Here is a 16,794-nt window from a genome sequence, read left to right on the forward strand (position 1 = left end):
GTAACTGTGATTTCTTAATTACTTCTTGTAGACAATAAGTAATAGTTTTATTTCTGTGCATCGTGCAAATAATTTATTATTAGATAAAATTAAGGTCTCTAATATTTTTATTTGCAAACTTTAACGCATGCACAACTTAATGCTTCTTTAAAAATTCTTCAAATTCCTTTTTAAATAGAAAAAAAAAAATAGAGATATTTATACAAGCAATATAACCAAGATATTTCTATACAAGAAATATATTCTTTATACTCACATGTCAGTATCACTCGTAGTCTGATATTTCCACTGCCAAAAATTCCATCAATATTAAATTTATCCACATAAATCTTTTTATACGATATACGATAAGTATATTACGAAAAGTAAAAATGATCATTACTGTAATTACGATTATTTTTGCAATCATAAATGATCATACTTATCGATTATTCTCGATAAATTTTTCTCTATAACTGAATTTTCAAGCCCTAAATTAAATTACTTACTTATCTTAGTCCATAGAGTTCCATATCATTAAATTTATCTATATAACATCAAACTGAGACAATAATAAAAATGGCTTCAAGTCTTAACAATTCTTTCAACTTATTGCTATAATTATCAAATTGGTTGTAAAATTGTCCTTTTCATGTTCAAACTAAATTACCATGCAATACAAAGTTCTCCACAAACCGCTTAAAAATTAGTAACTACAATCTCCACTCTTGGATGAAGATCCAAGAATCTTCCTGGAAAAATAATCGTAATTGACGTAACTATGCGTCTCGTTCAATTTCGTCGCCGTCTTTGTCTTCGAAATTTCGCGTCGCAGTCTGGTAAATCATAAACGTCATATAACTGACCGTAAAACCGTGCGATTGCGGTCGTAATTCTTTTCTGGTGGTACCCGACCACGTGGCTTCCCGACTGATTTTTCAGTTTTCACTACGCGGAAGGTTATTGAACGTGTCGCGGTGTGCCAAGGTAAACCGAGTGGAACGAACGGCGAAGACATGTCTATTGTTAAAGAGCAAGGCGTTCTCTGAACGTCGTTTTCCATGTCCGCAATTGAGTTTTCACCTCGACATCCCTCATTTTCATCATAAAACGCGTTTTAATGCCTCTACGAGTTATACTCGTGGTTATATGGTGTTTCCTAGTATTTCTCCTTTTATTATTAGATAGATATAAAAATAAATATATAAAAAATCTTTGGCATTACACTTGGTTTCGATTATATAAGTAGATTCACGTTCGAAGAATTGGATAAATGAAAAAAAAAGAAAAAAAGAAATAAGAAATCTTAAATAGCAATAAATGGAACTTGCTAGCTGAAATGAGAATTGTTGGTTGAACGGTATAATTGGCTAATATGTTGCTTCCTTTCGAGTCGACACGATGTTGAATCGAAGATTTCGAAGTGTTTGAAGATGTTCAAGTAAGTACACTCGGGTGGTGGATTAATACGTTGAGAGTTATGAGAGATTCAACGGCAATTGGCATCTTCTTAACGCGATAGGGGTTTGTTTAATGGCTACTATTAGATTTGATTAAAACGATAAAAACACGTGTTAAAATTAATACTACGCATCATAAATTTTAAACTTTGATACGATAAATAATATTTTAATAATTTTTAATAACATTTACACGAAACATATATTTCTTTCATCATTTCAATTTTATTCTCGTAAAATTCCTTTTTCCTCCTCGTTCATTGTGGGTTGGATTAAATTTAAAAAAAAGCTAGAATGATCGATGAAAAGAGCTGGTACGTTAATAATTCAAAAAATTTGATTACAATCTTCCCGAAAGATTTATTTCATCAAAGTTTCCTAAACGCAACAATTTTTCATTATATTATATTCATCAATCATTCCACTTTCCTAAAATACAATCCACCCAATTTTTCCAACGTTCAATTCCCCCTTCCTTACGATCGCGATGATTATTTCCTTAACGGACGATCCCATGAAATTCTCTCACGAAAATCGAAGCAAAACCGCAACACGTGGTCGAATCGATTCACTTGAGCGTTCGCGCAAGTTCTGTCTATCGACAGGCCACACAGAAAGCTCCTCATAGGAATAACGTAACCCGAAGACCTGTGTAACAGTATCTCTCGAAAAAGACGGGGCAACGCTTCTAACTGTACTGTTAAACGCTCGTCTTCCTTTTTTTTCCTTATTTTCTCTCCCTTTTTTTCCCTTTTCGAGCCACTTTGGACGCATATTAAACCCGTCCACCAGTCGTTACAGCTGTTTTTTCAACGCAACGACGGGCGACGACCGGCCCATTCTTCGATCGCAAACGAAACAAATACACGCACGTTTTGTGCCGTCTCGAGCTGTCCGCCGCGAGACGGCCTCGCGCCCTTTCTTCTTTTTCCCGCTTCCACCAGACAAATGCACGTCGCTTTTCGGATCGATGCACGGAATCTTAATGACATACTCGTCACGTATTCACTCGTGGACGACACTCGTGCACCATAAGTCCTAAGGGACGACAAAGAAAACGTGCCACGTTTTGTGCCGGCTCGAACGGTATCGCGTGCACGATGCCTCGGACATGGCGACAGGTTTGTTAACCGTTTTCTCCGTTGTGTGGGAGAACGAGCGAACCACTTTCGAGGAAATTCGGTTCGAGCCTCTTTAACCCTTCTCCCCGAACGAATCAATCTTCTCCCCTGAAAATTTTTCTCCTCTTTCGTATTTATTATTTGTCGGGTTTCAGGGGATAATAGTTCGATAATTGGATGGAAATTTTTTTTAATTTTTCTAAAATTCTTTATTCGTAATGATACTAGTAAGATATAATAAAAATTAGATTACGAATATCCTATGAATAGAGTGACAAAATCTGGAATTGGTGTTTATAGTGTTAATTAAGGATTGGATCAATGGTCTTCTCGTTAGGTTTTTTTTTTTTAAATAAATGCTGAATAAGTTTTGAAATATTTTCCTTGGAACACGTTCTTCGCGATTGATTTTTTTCACGATCGAAAGTAATTCCAGTTATTGCGATTCGTTCGAAAGGCTCGAGTTGGGGAAGTTTCCTCTTAAAAAGAGTCTGTTTATCGGGATGTCAAAAAGGGATCTTGGTTAGGTTTTCAAACGATCTGGCGTATATCCAAAAATATTGCACTTAGAATCCTGTATATATCTCGTAATAACTTTCTTGGGACGTGACGTAGTTTCTCGAGCACTTCAAATCACACAAGTTCTGTTGAACATTCCGTAGTTTCCATAGATGAGGTAAAACGAAATAAATTTGTACACAATCTGTTTATAAAATCTTTTTTCGCGTACGTATATTTAATAAGAATTAAAGTAACATTCGAATCATATTCTGTCATAAAAATTTTATCATCCATATATGAAACTAAGTAAAATTCATCTAAACTCTTTTTAATATTCTAGCATTTCTTATAATATCTCGAATTTTATCTTCTCCTTTACTTGTATATAATAAAACGTGAATTTTCACGTTATCAATTGTATATTATAATTGAGTTAGCGAAAGAGAAATATTCGAAAGAATGTAAAAAGTACTCGATAAACTTTGTTACAACTTTTATACGTCGAAATCACAGCGATTAAACACCGAATACAACAAAACTCGTCGAGCAAATTATCTTAATAAAATATTCTTCCAATATGTACATTATCCAATTTTCACATCGGTTAAATTTTAAAAATCCAATGGCAAAGAAAAAAAAAATAATCCCTCATTAACGCTCAAAGTATACACTGTATATCGACACTGTGAAATTAATCGAGGGTTATAAATCATAAATCGTTTGAAATTATGAAGTTCACCGTAACGACCAATGCGAGTATCGAGGGCATAAATCTTCGAAGATTCGATCTATTTTTACACATCGCGGACGGTTCCGATCGTCATTAATATTCATCAAAATGCAACGTACCCCCGTTCCACCTCACAGGAAGCAATAAAGCACACAAGCATCGATCGGAATGTCTATTAAATTAGCTTTGTCTTTCATCTTGATTCAACATGCTGTCCGACAACGCTCGTGGCTCACGAACGATGCTTTCTTACGCTTAAATATGCACCAACCGTTTGCCGCTTATCATCGTGTTAAAAAAAATTTCTTTCTCCTTTTTCCCTGAAACGTTAAAAAATCTTAGAAATCATTTCCTTCTCTGATAAAATTGTTTCTCAGTTTATCGCCACAGATTCTTCGATGCTGCGATTAATTTAAGGTACACGTCCTGCCATATTTCCTAAAATATATTGTAAATTATTTCATTAAATTTGTATAAAATAAAAAAGATTATGAATGAAACGCAACGCAAATACTCTGTTTCATCAAATTTTCTTTTGTCATTGCTAAGAAAAAAAATCGCAAACGTAACCTCTGTTATCAAGAAACCTGGAGCATCTTTTCAATAAAATATTTTAACGAGAGTCGTTTGATTAGAGATCCAAAGGCAAATTTTCCGGAACTCCGCGGTCTCAGGGAGGCGTTGATTTATTACATTGTCCGGGAACGACCGATAAAAGCATCCTTTACGCGTGTGTAAAAATTACACGATGCAACGGACACGTATTACGGGCACACGACCCACGCGTCCCTCTTCGAATGATCATCGTACTTGAGAATCCTTGTTCATAAAATTTTTACGATAATTTATAGCTTAATATACCAGCAAAATGCTCGATAGTTTGCCTTTTTTCTCTCTCCCTCGCTCTCTCTTCCTCCTTCTCTCTCTCTTTTCTCTTCTTTTTTTTCTTTTTTCTTCTTCCTCTGCCCGACCGCGACCCCTATTTGCTCGTTTTCCAGTTTTACCGCCACTATCACACATTGGCATCGCGTCTTACATTGTAACGCGTATCAATTTTAATAACTAACATTATGCTACATTATTTATTTATGAGTCCATACCGCGGAGGAGACCTGCCTCGTGGCTAATTAGATTCAGGCTTTCCATTACCCGTTTATTGAAATTACACGGTTCAACGTTTTATGCATACCGTGCTCGTGTTTCTTCTTCCAGCGAATATTTCGTCGGATACACTAGGTGTTTTATTTTCTTTGCTTTAACACATTCTATGTATCCAAGGTTCCACGTTTTCCTCCTGTCCTTCAAATGATTCGACGATTAATTCTCTCGAAAAATTTGACGAAATTCTTATGATTCCATTATCCTCCGTAACAATGGTATTTCCGAATGAAACGTTTCGTATGGGAAAATATATAAACAATCTTATATTCTTTTTTTCTTGAATTGAACGAAGCGAGAAGATTGTCGTGGAATCTATTGATTTCACGTACAAAAGTAGAAATAATAGTTTGTGAGAGAACGAGGTTGATACCAAGATTCGTGGATACGATAATAATTATATAACGCTCCGAAGGAACGTAATTACGCTATTGCCGGTTCATTAAAACACCGTAGGTGGCCGAAAATCAAAATAATAAGCGAGCATAACTGTCGCATCGTTATTCACGATATAATTATTTATATCTCAACCTTGTGCTTGTAAAAACCCTCGCGTTGCTCCTTTTTTCAAATTATTCCCTCACGATACCAATCGCTATTCAAATTAAATCAATTCGGTATCCTCGGTACGGCTACTAAATATTTCAGTGCAACATTGAACCACTTATCAAGAAAGAAAAAAAAAAGAGAGAGAGAGAGAGAAGCGAATCGCCATTAAAATAATTTCATCGGCATGCAACAAAATCAGAGAGACTCAATTATCCTCTCAATTATCCGGTTTTTTGATTAATCAATGCCGGATCGATCCGTGAACGCAGACGCGGTAAACGCTTGAATCGAGTAATTTATTTAGAAGCGACAATCTATTCAGATTTGTTTTCTCTCTTGAGAAAGAAAGTTTTCAGACGAAGATAACACGAAGGGAATAGAAAAGTTTACGTTTACTCGATCGATATTTCTCTTGCGTTTAAATAAAACTATTCTTCCAACTTAACTTATTACCTCAATATTCGAGAAGAAGTTGATTCGACGTTTAATAGAAATTTTCTATGAAAAAAAAAAAACAAAAAACATTATGGCATAGTGAGGATGCAGTTTTTAAGCAGGAACAAAGAGCCAGTCTGATATCTGATGAATCAGATTGCAAAGAGAAAAATGTGTAAATCATCTACGTGTCGGATAATCGTGTCGAATAAAATCCTTTTGGCAAAAATTCAAATTTCCATTATCGTGAGTAATTAATCTAAATTACTCGGTCGATGACGAGGCGGCCGCGGCGATACAATTTTTTTCCACGGTTGAAAGGGATCAGAAAATTATGCCACCTACGTGGCTATCTTTCCGCAACATCGGGACGAATATTTCTAATTAATCGGTGTTTTTCTTTTTTTCCTTTTTTTTTTTTTTTTTTAAACCAGAGACGACTCAGTAATTCGCTTTCTTTATACATTATTCATCCGGATCGGAATCGGTTTGAATTGCTAACGAACGGAATATTTGTTAGCATTAATAATCGTGAAACTTGTTGATTAATTGCGTCCAGTTGATAAAAGCAAGAAGAGGAGATAAGTGTGCATCTTGATAGAAACGGATGTTGATTTTCGAGGGAGATTCTAATTGCACGAGCCCCTGCCACGTGGAATTAGGGTTACGAGATGATCATTTTCAACGGCCATCGTGTCTTTCATTCGCGGGTTTAATCAACTTTCGATTAGGTGTTGATTATATTATGTTTAAAATATACAAGGGAATGATGGTTTTATTAATGATTTAAATCCTTTATCCGGATTGCATCAAGAAACTTGTTTCCAGTATGATTTACGTATAATTGGATGTCGATTTATATTTTCTCCTTGTAATCCGTTTAATAACTCAATTATAGCATTCGAAGCTGTTAATTTGAAAGAAAATATTGATCTTTAAATTTTTTTAACTCTTTCCTATTATCCTTCCTTATATCCATGACATAGAGGATGGAAAATTCATTTCGACGTAAAGGCGAAAATTTGTTTAAGAACATTTTTTTCTCGTTATCTCATCTGTCTGCGATCGTATATCTTGCTCTAGATTTCGGAGAAATGCCTAGCAACGTGCTTCTTTACACTGATTCGTACATGTGGATTGTCTGTGAGAGAATTTGGCCAAGATAAAGATAACCGAGATAAGAAAAAAAAAAGTGGTTCAGATGTGCCTCATGTGTTCTCTGATGTCATTCTCTAATGCAGTGGGTGGAATTCAGCCACATGTGACAACCGCTTGATACTTCCAGTACGCGATTGTCCATGCTATAACAATTTTACAAGCTGCATATTTAATCCAAGAAAAGAAGTGTGTTAACCAGAAAAATTATCAGATAAATCCATCATTGATCAATTTACTGTTGTGATGTATAGCACATCATATTCTCATCATACCATATTAAATGATCAAAAAAAAAAAAAATTCGAGTAAGTAAAATTTATTCGATCCGATTTTTATGGAAAAATCGAAAATATCGCCCAAAGTGAAATCAACTGGAAACCACCAATCGCTTCCATCACCCAATCCATCAAACACCCAATTACCCCACCCTGCCTTATTCCTCTTAAACCAGAGCCTGAGAAAGAAGACGACTGGCGAAAACGTCGTGTATAATCACGATCCTCGGAAACGTGTACGATATCCGGCCGGCCGAATTAATCAGGATCACGCTCGCTCGCTCGTGCACGTAAATCGGGCCAACTGGGCCGAAGAGAGCGAGAAATCAAGAGGCTCAATGAATAAATTGCCACCGAAACTCTCCTCCAGAAGGAGATCGCGATTCTCGACATCCTCTCTTCATCGACGTTGGCGAGAACGTTGGCCAAGGCTCGCTCTAAGGTAGCTAAGCATCTCGACAAAAACTGGACGTTCTCCCTCTCTTCGACTGCTTTCCTCTCTCTCTCTCTCTCTGCCTTCCTCTGCTGGCCGAACCACGGTTTTCCCGGGAGGAACGCGGTGACACATCGACCTGTCCAACGTTGGACGTGGGCAAACGTGGAATCGGCTTAATCGCGGGCCAAGAGAGCGCAACAAGCCATCGAAGTCATTACGGTGCTTCGAGCCTCTAATGAAAAGCTGATACGAGGAGAGGTCGCTTCTCCTTTGTTTCCAGGCGCAGGAAATCGTGGAATAAGTAGAATGGGAGAGACAGGGTTGACCAGGCGGGTGTTGATCGTTCTCCTTTGTCAAGGAAGAATGGAAATTCTTAATTGGCGACTAGGTAGATTTAAATTGGACAGCTTCTGATTTAATTTGTTGTTTGAGAGGATGAAGGAGGACGTTTTGTTTGAGGAATAATAAAGAGTGATTTGTTCTGATTTTATAGTTTGATTTATGAAACTCATTTGGATGTTGGAGGATTTTGAGATATTTTGCTTGGAGAATTCGTTTTATTTGTTCCAATTCTACGGTTGATTGGAGGTATTCTTGGAAATTTTGATAGTCGTTGATGATTTCCAATCTAATTTGTCTACGTCTCAAAAAAATTTTAAATTCAAACTTTCGATCAAGGGAAACATTGTGCAAAAATTCCACTCATATCAGCCATTTCAATCATAGCAGATAAGTGAATTCCTTCTCTCGCGAGGTCGAAATAAAAATTAACATTTTCGAGTTTTCTTTCGAATTTACTCGCGATCCTTCTTCGCGGCTTTTATCAAGATTTCATTATTTATTTATCGCACGGTCGTTCTTTTCAAACGTTCTGAAGATTCTTGGCAAAATGGTATCTACCATCTGGCATGCAACCGGTTGCTACCAGAGAATATCGTTGAAACGATAGTGGATAATTGTTGCACAACTTCTTCATTCCTAGAAATTCACAATTACTCTGGAATTGTTCCCCTCTCGAGGATCGTACTTCCGTCGTTCAGAATATTTCGTTGGATGAGACGCAGAGAGGAACGTATAATATCGAGCGCGAATGATAACTTTGATATACCGTTGAGAAGTGGTAAAGAAAGAAATACTGCAACTGTATTTACGTTCTTCATCCTTATTGCAGAAGTATCCCAGATACCGTTTGATATTTAGACCAATTGTAACTTTGTAATTTTATGTTGCATAAAAGTAATTTTTTACTCTCATCGTAATTTTTGTATTATAATTTTTGAGAAAAGGCATCATCATTTATTTTAATCAAAGCGTGGATAATTTTTAATATATATTTTTCAATTTGTTGTTCGACCATTTAATAGAAAAGAAAAGAACGAGTAAATATGATTTTCAAATATGATTCGACCTGGTTTATCCCCATAAGCATCGTTTAACTGCGCGCAAATGCATGTCTGAAACATGTTTTGTATCTTTGCAAACTTCTCCGTTAGGATCAGGAATGAGAATTTTCCTACCGCATTTTAAATAGAAACATTCAGGTTCACGACACGTCGACCATAATACTTGTTTCTTCGTATCTTCGACTTTAATGGAGTTTTACGAGATTCGCGAATAGAAATTTGTGTCACTTTCGCGTGATGGATATTTAAAAGATGTTAATTAATTTTAGAATAGAATGAAAATTATATGTATGTTATTTCGAAAGAATGATTAAAATTAATGTTTAGAATAAAAGTTTTTTCTTATCAATATTACACGAATAAATTAATGTCATTGTTATATTTTAGCTATTTTAATTAAACTCATTTTATTTTAATTTTTAATACGTAAAAAAATATTTTGATATCCAATCATCTTGTTTATTATTTTTCCAAGATGGGATGTTTAAAATAAAAGTTTTGTAAAAAAAGATGCATGCTCTGACTTTCTTTTTTTCTTCTCACACAACGATTTTCTTCGATGTAACTTTTAAGTATCTTTGTTCTCGGAATAATTTACTTTTTCTTTCCTTTTTACATAAATTTTATACACATCGAGGGAACGAAAGTTGATTTTATAATTTCGAAACCAATATTATCTCTTAAATTACATAAAAGAAATAAAAAAAAAATTTCACGCATACAATAGATGTAATTAACAAATTACCATCTCCGATCAAAAGCCGTAGATAAAACCGCCGTCTAATTTTGCGCCATCAACTCTGCCAACCAACCTGCCATTATATTTCTTCCTTGCTTTCACTTCACCATTTAATCGTCAACAAATCGAAGGAAACAGCCTTCCTAATTACCCCCAACTTACTACACAACACGAAATAAGATACTGCATTACATTTTCGAAATCTTAAAGAATTACAAATTATAAATCATTAGAGAAATAAACAGCAGAAAGGTTGTGATTTCATTGATCCAACATCATACCGTGGTAAACCGCTATTTTTCTTACCATTTAAAATCGTAGAAACGCAAGAAGATCGTTATAGAACACTTCTTGTTACCTTCTTTTCGTTTCCTCCCTTTCCGATGTAATTGCGATGGTGTCGTTTTCAAAGGAAATAAAAGAAAAAAAAGGACAGCCCTCTTCCTGGCCATCTGGTTCATGGAAACTTCGGTTACGCGAGGGATAACAGTCGCGTGATTCTTCCTTAGGGCATTAGATGTCTTCTCTCGTGCCGGTAATTACGGTGCATCCAACTTTACAAAGCTATGAAATAAATTGCCCGTGTATAGTGAATCAGTGAAAGTGGCTTACTCGTTTCACTCAATTCATTCTTCTTCATCTTCGAACTGTTCGGTGTTTACTTTTTGACTAACTCTCGAGGACCGTTTCTTTCATCGGTCAAACCTCTCCGTCTTGGTTGGATGGTTTTCGATGGTGGGCGAGAACAGAAAATTGAAGACATTATAAACAAGTTCATTTCGATTAACGAACTCGTGATAGGCAAAGGTTGGTAAAGTTATTTGGAGAACACTTTTCTATTGAAAGAGAAGAGGAAGAGGATTTTTGAAAGTTTAGAAATAGGGTGAAGAGTGTAATGAAAACATACATGTTCCGGAAAAGAAAAGGAAATGGACTTGTAAAAGAAACTTCTTCACGAAATAATATTTGGGGATGAGTTAAAAATGGTTAAAATGAAGTATCTTATGTTTTGTGTTGCAGTTGAATTTCTTTATAGATGTATAAATGGTATATAAATATGTGAGAAATTTTTTTAAAATATTAGAAAGATATTTGAATAACGTTATAATAACGTTTTAAATTATATTTTTTCCATTAGAAAATTGCAAAGTTTGGAAAAAAATCTCTGCTTACAATTTTAAGAAAAATTTCATACAACAATTCTTTTACCGATTACATTTATCTGATATAAAATTGAATATATTTGAATTTGAATTTGAGAGAAAATGAATGTGAAAATTTTCTTAATTTAATTAATAATATTTATTATCGTATATTTAATTAATACTATAATTAATAATATTTATTTGTTTTATACATCTTTGATTTGTTATATAACAATATACGTATATAAGATATGAATTCGATACGTAAAGATTTAAATACATATTATATAAAATGTATAAGATACATGCAAAATATAAAATAACTCAAAAATATATGTAAAATATATGTATGATATATAAAAACATAAAAATATATATAAAATGTATAATACATAATAATACGAAACGTGTATTTCCTATAAATTAAAAGGAAAAAAAGAAATTAAGCCTGAAAGGTATCGGTGGCGCCATCTCGCGGATGGACGCTGGAAGCTCCGACTTGTTAATAGGAATACATAACATACGTGGAGGTATTCGTGACGTCACGAGTAAGGATAGCTATACTGTGCGAGAAGGACAGAGAAGACGTGCCACTTTTATTGGTTATACGTCTCCTGTTACTTTAAAACGCAATATTGAAAATTAATTAATTATTAATTTTCTATGAATAATTTCTATACTTTTAAGCTTGCCTCTTGCAGATGCAACCTCAAACAAGTTTCTCATGTAAATTTTAATGTAAAATTCTTCTTAATTAATTATTTATTAACAATTAATGCGTCATATACGGAACGACGCAACCGACGCACGATACATTTTTCATTAATTTTTCATTATTACGCAATTAATTTGTAAACATTAATGTATGCTTTTGAAACGTTATTTCCCTCCCTACTTTCACATATAATTTATATTCATAATTTTATTGTTGTTTCGATAAAAAAATTGATTGTTTATTACTCGATTACGGAGTAGAAATTTCCGACTCGGATACTTCGTAAGAAAATTGTTAATAAACAATTAATTAAAAAGAATTTCGTATTAAAATTTATAAAAGAATCTTGTCTGAGATTACAACTTTAAGATGCAAGCTTAAAAGTGCGAAAATTTTCTGTAAAAAATTAGTAATTAATTAATTTTCACTGTGTCGGCATCAATAAAAAAAACATTATATCGAAAATTAATTAATTACTAATTTTCTACGAAAAATTTGTACACTTTTAAGCTTGCAACTTATAGCTGTATCCTTAAACAACTTTCTTTTATAAATTTCAACATAATATTCTTCTTAATTAATTATTTATTAATAATTAATGCGTCATATACGGAACGACGCAACCGACGCACGATGTATTTTTCATTAATTTCTCATTATTACACAATTAATTTGTAAACATTGATGCATGCTTTTGAAACGTTATCTCCCTCCCTACTTTCACATATAATTTATATTCATAATTTTATTGTTGTTTCGATAAAAAAATTGATTGTTTATTACTCGATTACCGAATGGAAATTTCCGACTCGGACACTCTGTAAGAAAATTGTTAATAAACAATTAATTAAAAAGAATTTCGTATTGAAATTTATAAAAGAATCTTGTCTGAGATTACAACTTTAAGATGCAAGCTTAAAAGTGCGAAAATTTTTTGTAGAAAATTAGTAATTAATTAATTTTCATTGTGTCGGCATCAATAAAAAAAACATTATATCGAAAATTAATTAATTACTAATTTTCTACAAAAAATTTTCGCACTTTTAAGCTTGCATCTTAAAGTTGTAATCTCATACAAGATTCTTTTATAAATTTTAATACGAAATTCTTTTTAATTAATTGTTTATTAACAATTTTCTTACGGAGTATCCGAGTCGGAAATTTCCACTCCGTAATCGAGTAATAAACAATCAATTTTTTTATCGAAACAACAATAAAATTATGAATATAAATTATATGTGAAAGTAGGGAGGGAAATAACGTTTCAAAAGCATACATTAATGTTTACAAATTAATTGCGTAATAATGAAAAATTAATGAAAAATGTATCGTGCGTCGGTTGCGTCGTTCCGTATATGACGCATTAATTGTTAATAAATAATTAATTAAGAAGAATTTTACATTAAAATTTACATGAGAAACTTGTTTGAGGTTGCATCTGCAAGAGGCAAGCTTAAAAGTATAAAAATTATTCATAGAAAATTAATAATTAATTAATTTTCAATATTGCGTTTTAAAGTAACAGGAGACGTATAACCAATAAAAGTGGCACGTCTTCTCTGTCCTTCTCGCACAGTATAGCTATCCTTACTCGTGACGTCACGAATACCTCCACGTATGTTATGTATTCCTATTAACAAGTCGGAGCTTCCAGCGTCCATCCGCGAGATGGCGCCACCGATACCTTTCAGGCTTAATTTCTTTTTTTCCTTTTAATTTATAGGAAATACACGTTTCGTATTATTATGTATTATACATTTTATATATATTTTTATGTTTTTATATATCATACATATATTTTACATATATTTTTGAGTTATTTTATATTTTGCATGTATCTTATACATTTTATATAATATGTATTTAAATTTTTACGTATCGAATTCATATCTTATATACGTATATTGTTATATAACAAATCAAAGATGTATAAAACAAATAAATATTATTAATTAAATTATAGAAAATTTTCACATTCATTTTCTTTCAAATTATATTCAATTACGTGAATTTGCATTAAATTGAGAATATTGCAGCAGTTCATAAATTGTAACAATATTCACATATTCTTAACAGTTATAATTATTTATGAAACTTTTATTTAACAATTTCATTCAATAATTTTTAATCACTTAATAAAAAGTTAACAACCTTGAATAAAAAATTAATTGTATAAGAAAGTATATTCAAAGAAATCTCGTAATTTAAAATTTTGATATTCTTAAAAAAAAAAATAGATTAACTGTCTAAAATAACATTACATTCTTCAATCTCGTGACGATGTCGACATAGCAACATATTAGAAAAGCAAGCATCCTTACGTATTACGTATTTAAATTATGCGCGTTGAAATGAGACAAAGAATATTTCTCTCTTCATTATTGTTACACAAAGAAATCCTCCAGTATGAAAAAATGAGCAACATGACAAAAACACCCTATTCGAGGAGTATAATCACCGCGGATCTAATAGTCCTCGGTGCAACTAGGACAAGAAGAATAATTTAATAGTTGAGCTCGTAAATCTACTTTGTGAAATCTCACGAAATTGTGCGGTTTTACAAAACGGTGATGGGAGATATTCGTATAAAAGACGTTGACACTTTTGTATCCTTGCTATACGCGAGTTGATTATGCGGGCATTAAAATGGGTACGTAACTTTTTAACATGTGTTTAATGAATTTTTTTTCCTTTTTCCTTTCTATCTATAATAATCAATAATTGTGCCCTGCACACAGTTGAAGATATTGCTGTTAATCGACTATACTGCCGGACAAAATCTGAGGACAGTCCGGCAAGCCGGATATACTTACAACATACCAAGAATACCATTTACCTTGCCAAGTCCTAGTCCACCGGCATTACCAAGTTATCCTGCACCAGTTCCTGCACCACCAAGTTATTCTTATCCTGTCCCTCCTCGACCTCCACCACCTCCACCGACATCTCCACCCCGTCCAGTGCCTCCAGTACCACCTTCTTACGTACCACCACTGCCACCAGCACCACCACCAATACCACCATCACCACCAGCGCCACCACCAGTACCACCACGTCCACCAGTACCACCACGTCCACCACCATCACCGCCACCGCCGCCACCACCACCACCTTTGCCTCCTCGAAGACGTACTTATTTACCGCCAACACCACCATCGCCTCCACCAACACCATCTCCAACGCCTCCACCACCTCCACCGCCATCTCCACCCCGTCCAGTGTCTCCACCTTCTTACGTACCACCACCGCCACCGCCACCATCACCACCGCCACCACCGCCACCGCCACCGCCACCACCACCACCACCGCCACCACCACCGCCGCCACCACCGCCACCACCACCACCGCCGCCACCACCACCGCCGCCACCTAATTATTTACCACCATTACCACCACCGCCACTACCACCACCGGCGCCACCACCATTGCCACCACCACCAATTCCGCCACCATCACCACCATTACCACCTCCGCCACCTCGGCCACCACCATCACCTCCACCTATTCCACCCCCTCCTCCGCCGCCACCATCCCCACCTCCTCCGCCTCCTCCACCGCCTCCCCCACCGCCACCTCCACCCCCTCCCCCTCCCCCACCTCCGCCTCCCCCTCCCCCGCCCATACCAATTTACGTGCCTTCGACAACTTCATCTCCACCGATACAAGTTTCTACACCAGCGCCAACTTATCTACCACCATACGATCAGGAAATCCAAGTTTCTCAAGCTCCCGCTTCTTACGCATCAAGCATGGCATCGGCGATATCGTCCAGCAATGCGGTGACCATAGTTGGACCAGATGGATATAATCCTGTAACAACAACATCTGCACCATCTTATATGGCATATGCAAGTTCATACGGCTATTCGACACCAAGCCCTACTGTTGGTTACAGTTATCCAACCCCTGCACCTGCTCCAGCACCTAGTTATCCTGCTCCGGCTCCTGCACCTAGTTATCCTGCCCCGGCTCCTGCACCTAGTTATCCTGCCCCGGCTCCTGCACCTAGTTATCCTGCCCCGGCACCTGCACCTAGTTATCCTGCTCCGGCTCCTGCACCTAGTTATCCTGCTCCGGCTCCTGCACCTAGTTATCCTTCACCAACTCCTACACCCACTTATCCAGCGCCTACGACTCCTGGATATGATTATTCTCCAATGGTTAGACCTACTTATCCTGCTTCGGCTCCTCCACCCAGTTATCCTAGTTATCCAGCTCCAGCTCCAGCTCCAGCTCCAGCTCCAGCTCCGAGACCAATCTATTCTTCACGGCCTGGACCACGTTATCTACCTCCAATTGCTTAGATATAATTATTTTACACCGGAAATTATTTATCGTTATCCAGGTGTTCAATTCAGCTAATCTGTTTGAACTCTGTAATCAAGCTTTTTTTTTGTCAGATAATTTTATCGTTATAGTTTATATTTAGAGTTTTATTATCAAATTATGTGAAACTATATTAAATAATAATTGCACACTATTTCTTTTCTGTTTATCCTGGAGCTGATTTGAATTAGATTTAATTTTTATGTAGCATCTGTGGTGAAATTGTGGATATTGTAAACCGTGTGTATTTTTAAAATTATAATGTAGCATTTATATGATGTTTATACGTAATTGTGAGACATTTAATTTTGTTTATATCAATGTAGTATATAATGTAATGAGTATTTACGTAAGTTTAGTTGGATGTAATATATTTAATAAATTTTTTGTGTGCAATTTTATATATTGAATATTTTGTATAGTAGAATTTTTACTGCAATAGATTACTTTTTCTATTATTCATTCTCAATTCAATTGATAACAGAACAAGATATTTATATACAATAATCAATAGTTAAATTTAAATTTCTTGTAAGATGTAATTTTCCTCTATTTATATTTAAAATATGTAATTATGCAAATTATGTAATGAAGTTATATGAATTATTGTATGAATTTAAAAACATTTTTCTGTTATACGCGTTATGTGGAACTAAAAATAAAA

The 16,794-nt window shown here is 35.0% G+C and overlaps 1 protein-coding gene across 1 annotated transcript; it reads left to right on the plus strand.

Moving 5' to 3' along the window:
• Positions 1–13,782: 13,782 nt before the first annotated feature.
• Positions 13,783–16,531, plus strand: LOC105736668 (uncharacterized). The gene is made up of 3 exons (XM_086914855.1): positions 13,783–14,454; positions 14,543–15,616; positions 15,700–16,531. The coding sequence occupies exons 1-3, from the start codon at positions 14,437–14,439 to the stop codon at positions 15,730–15,732; spliced, it is 1,125 nt and encodes a 374-aa protein (XP_086770981.1). The 5' UTR covers positions 13,783–14,436; the 3' UTR covers positions 15,733–16,531.
• Positions 16,532–16,794: the final 263 nt, after the last annotated feature.

Source organism: Apis florea, unplaced genomic scaffold (genome assembly GCF_048593485.1).
Source record: "Apis florea isolate Af1SG1 unplaced genomic scaffold, ASM4859348v1 contig_3747_pilon, whole genome shotgun sequence".
In the NCBI taxonomy this organism is placed as follows: Eukaryota; Metazoa; Arthropoda; class Insecta; order Hymenoptera; family Apidae; genus Apis; species Apis florea.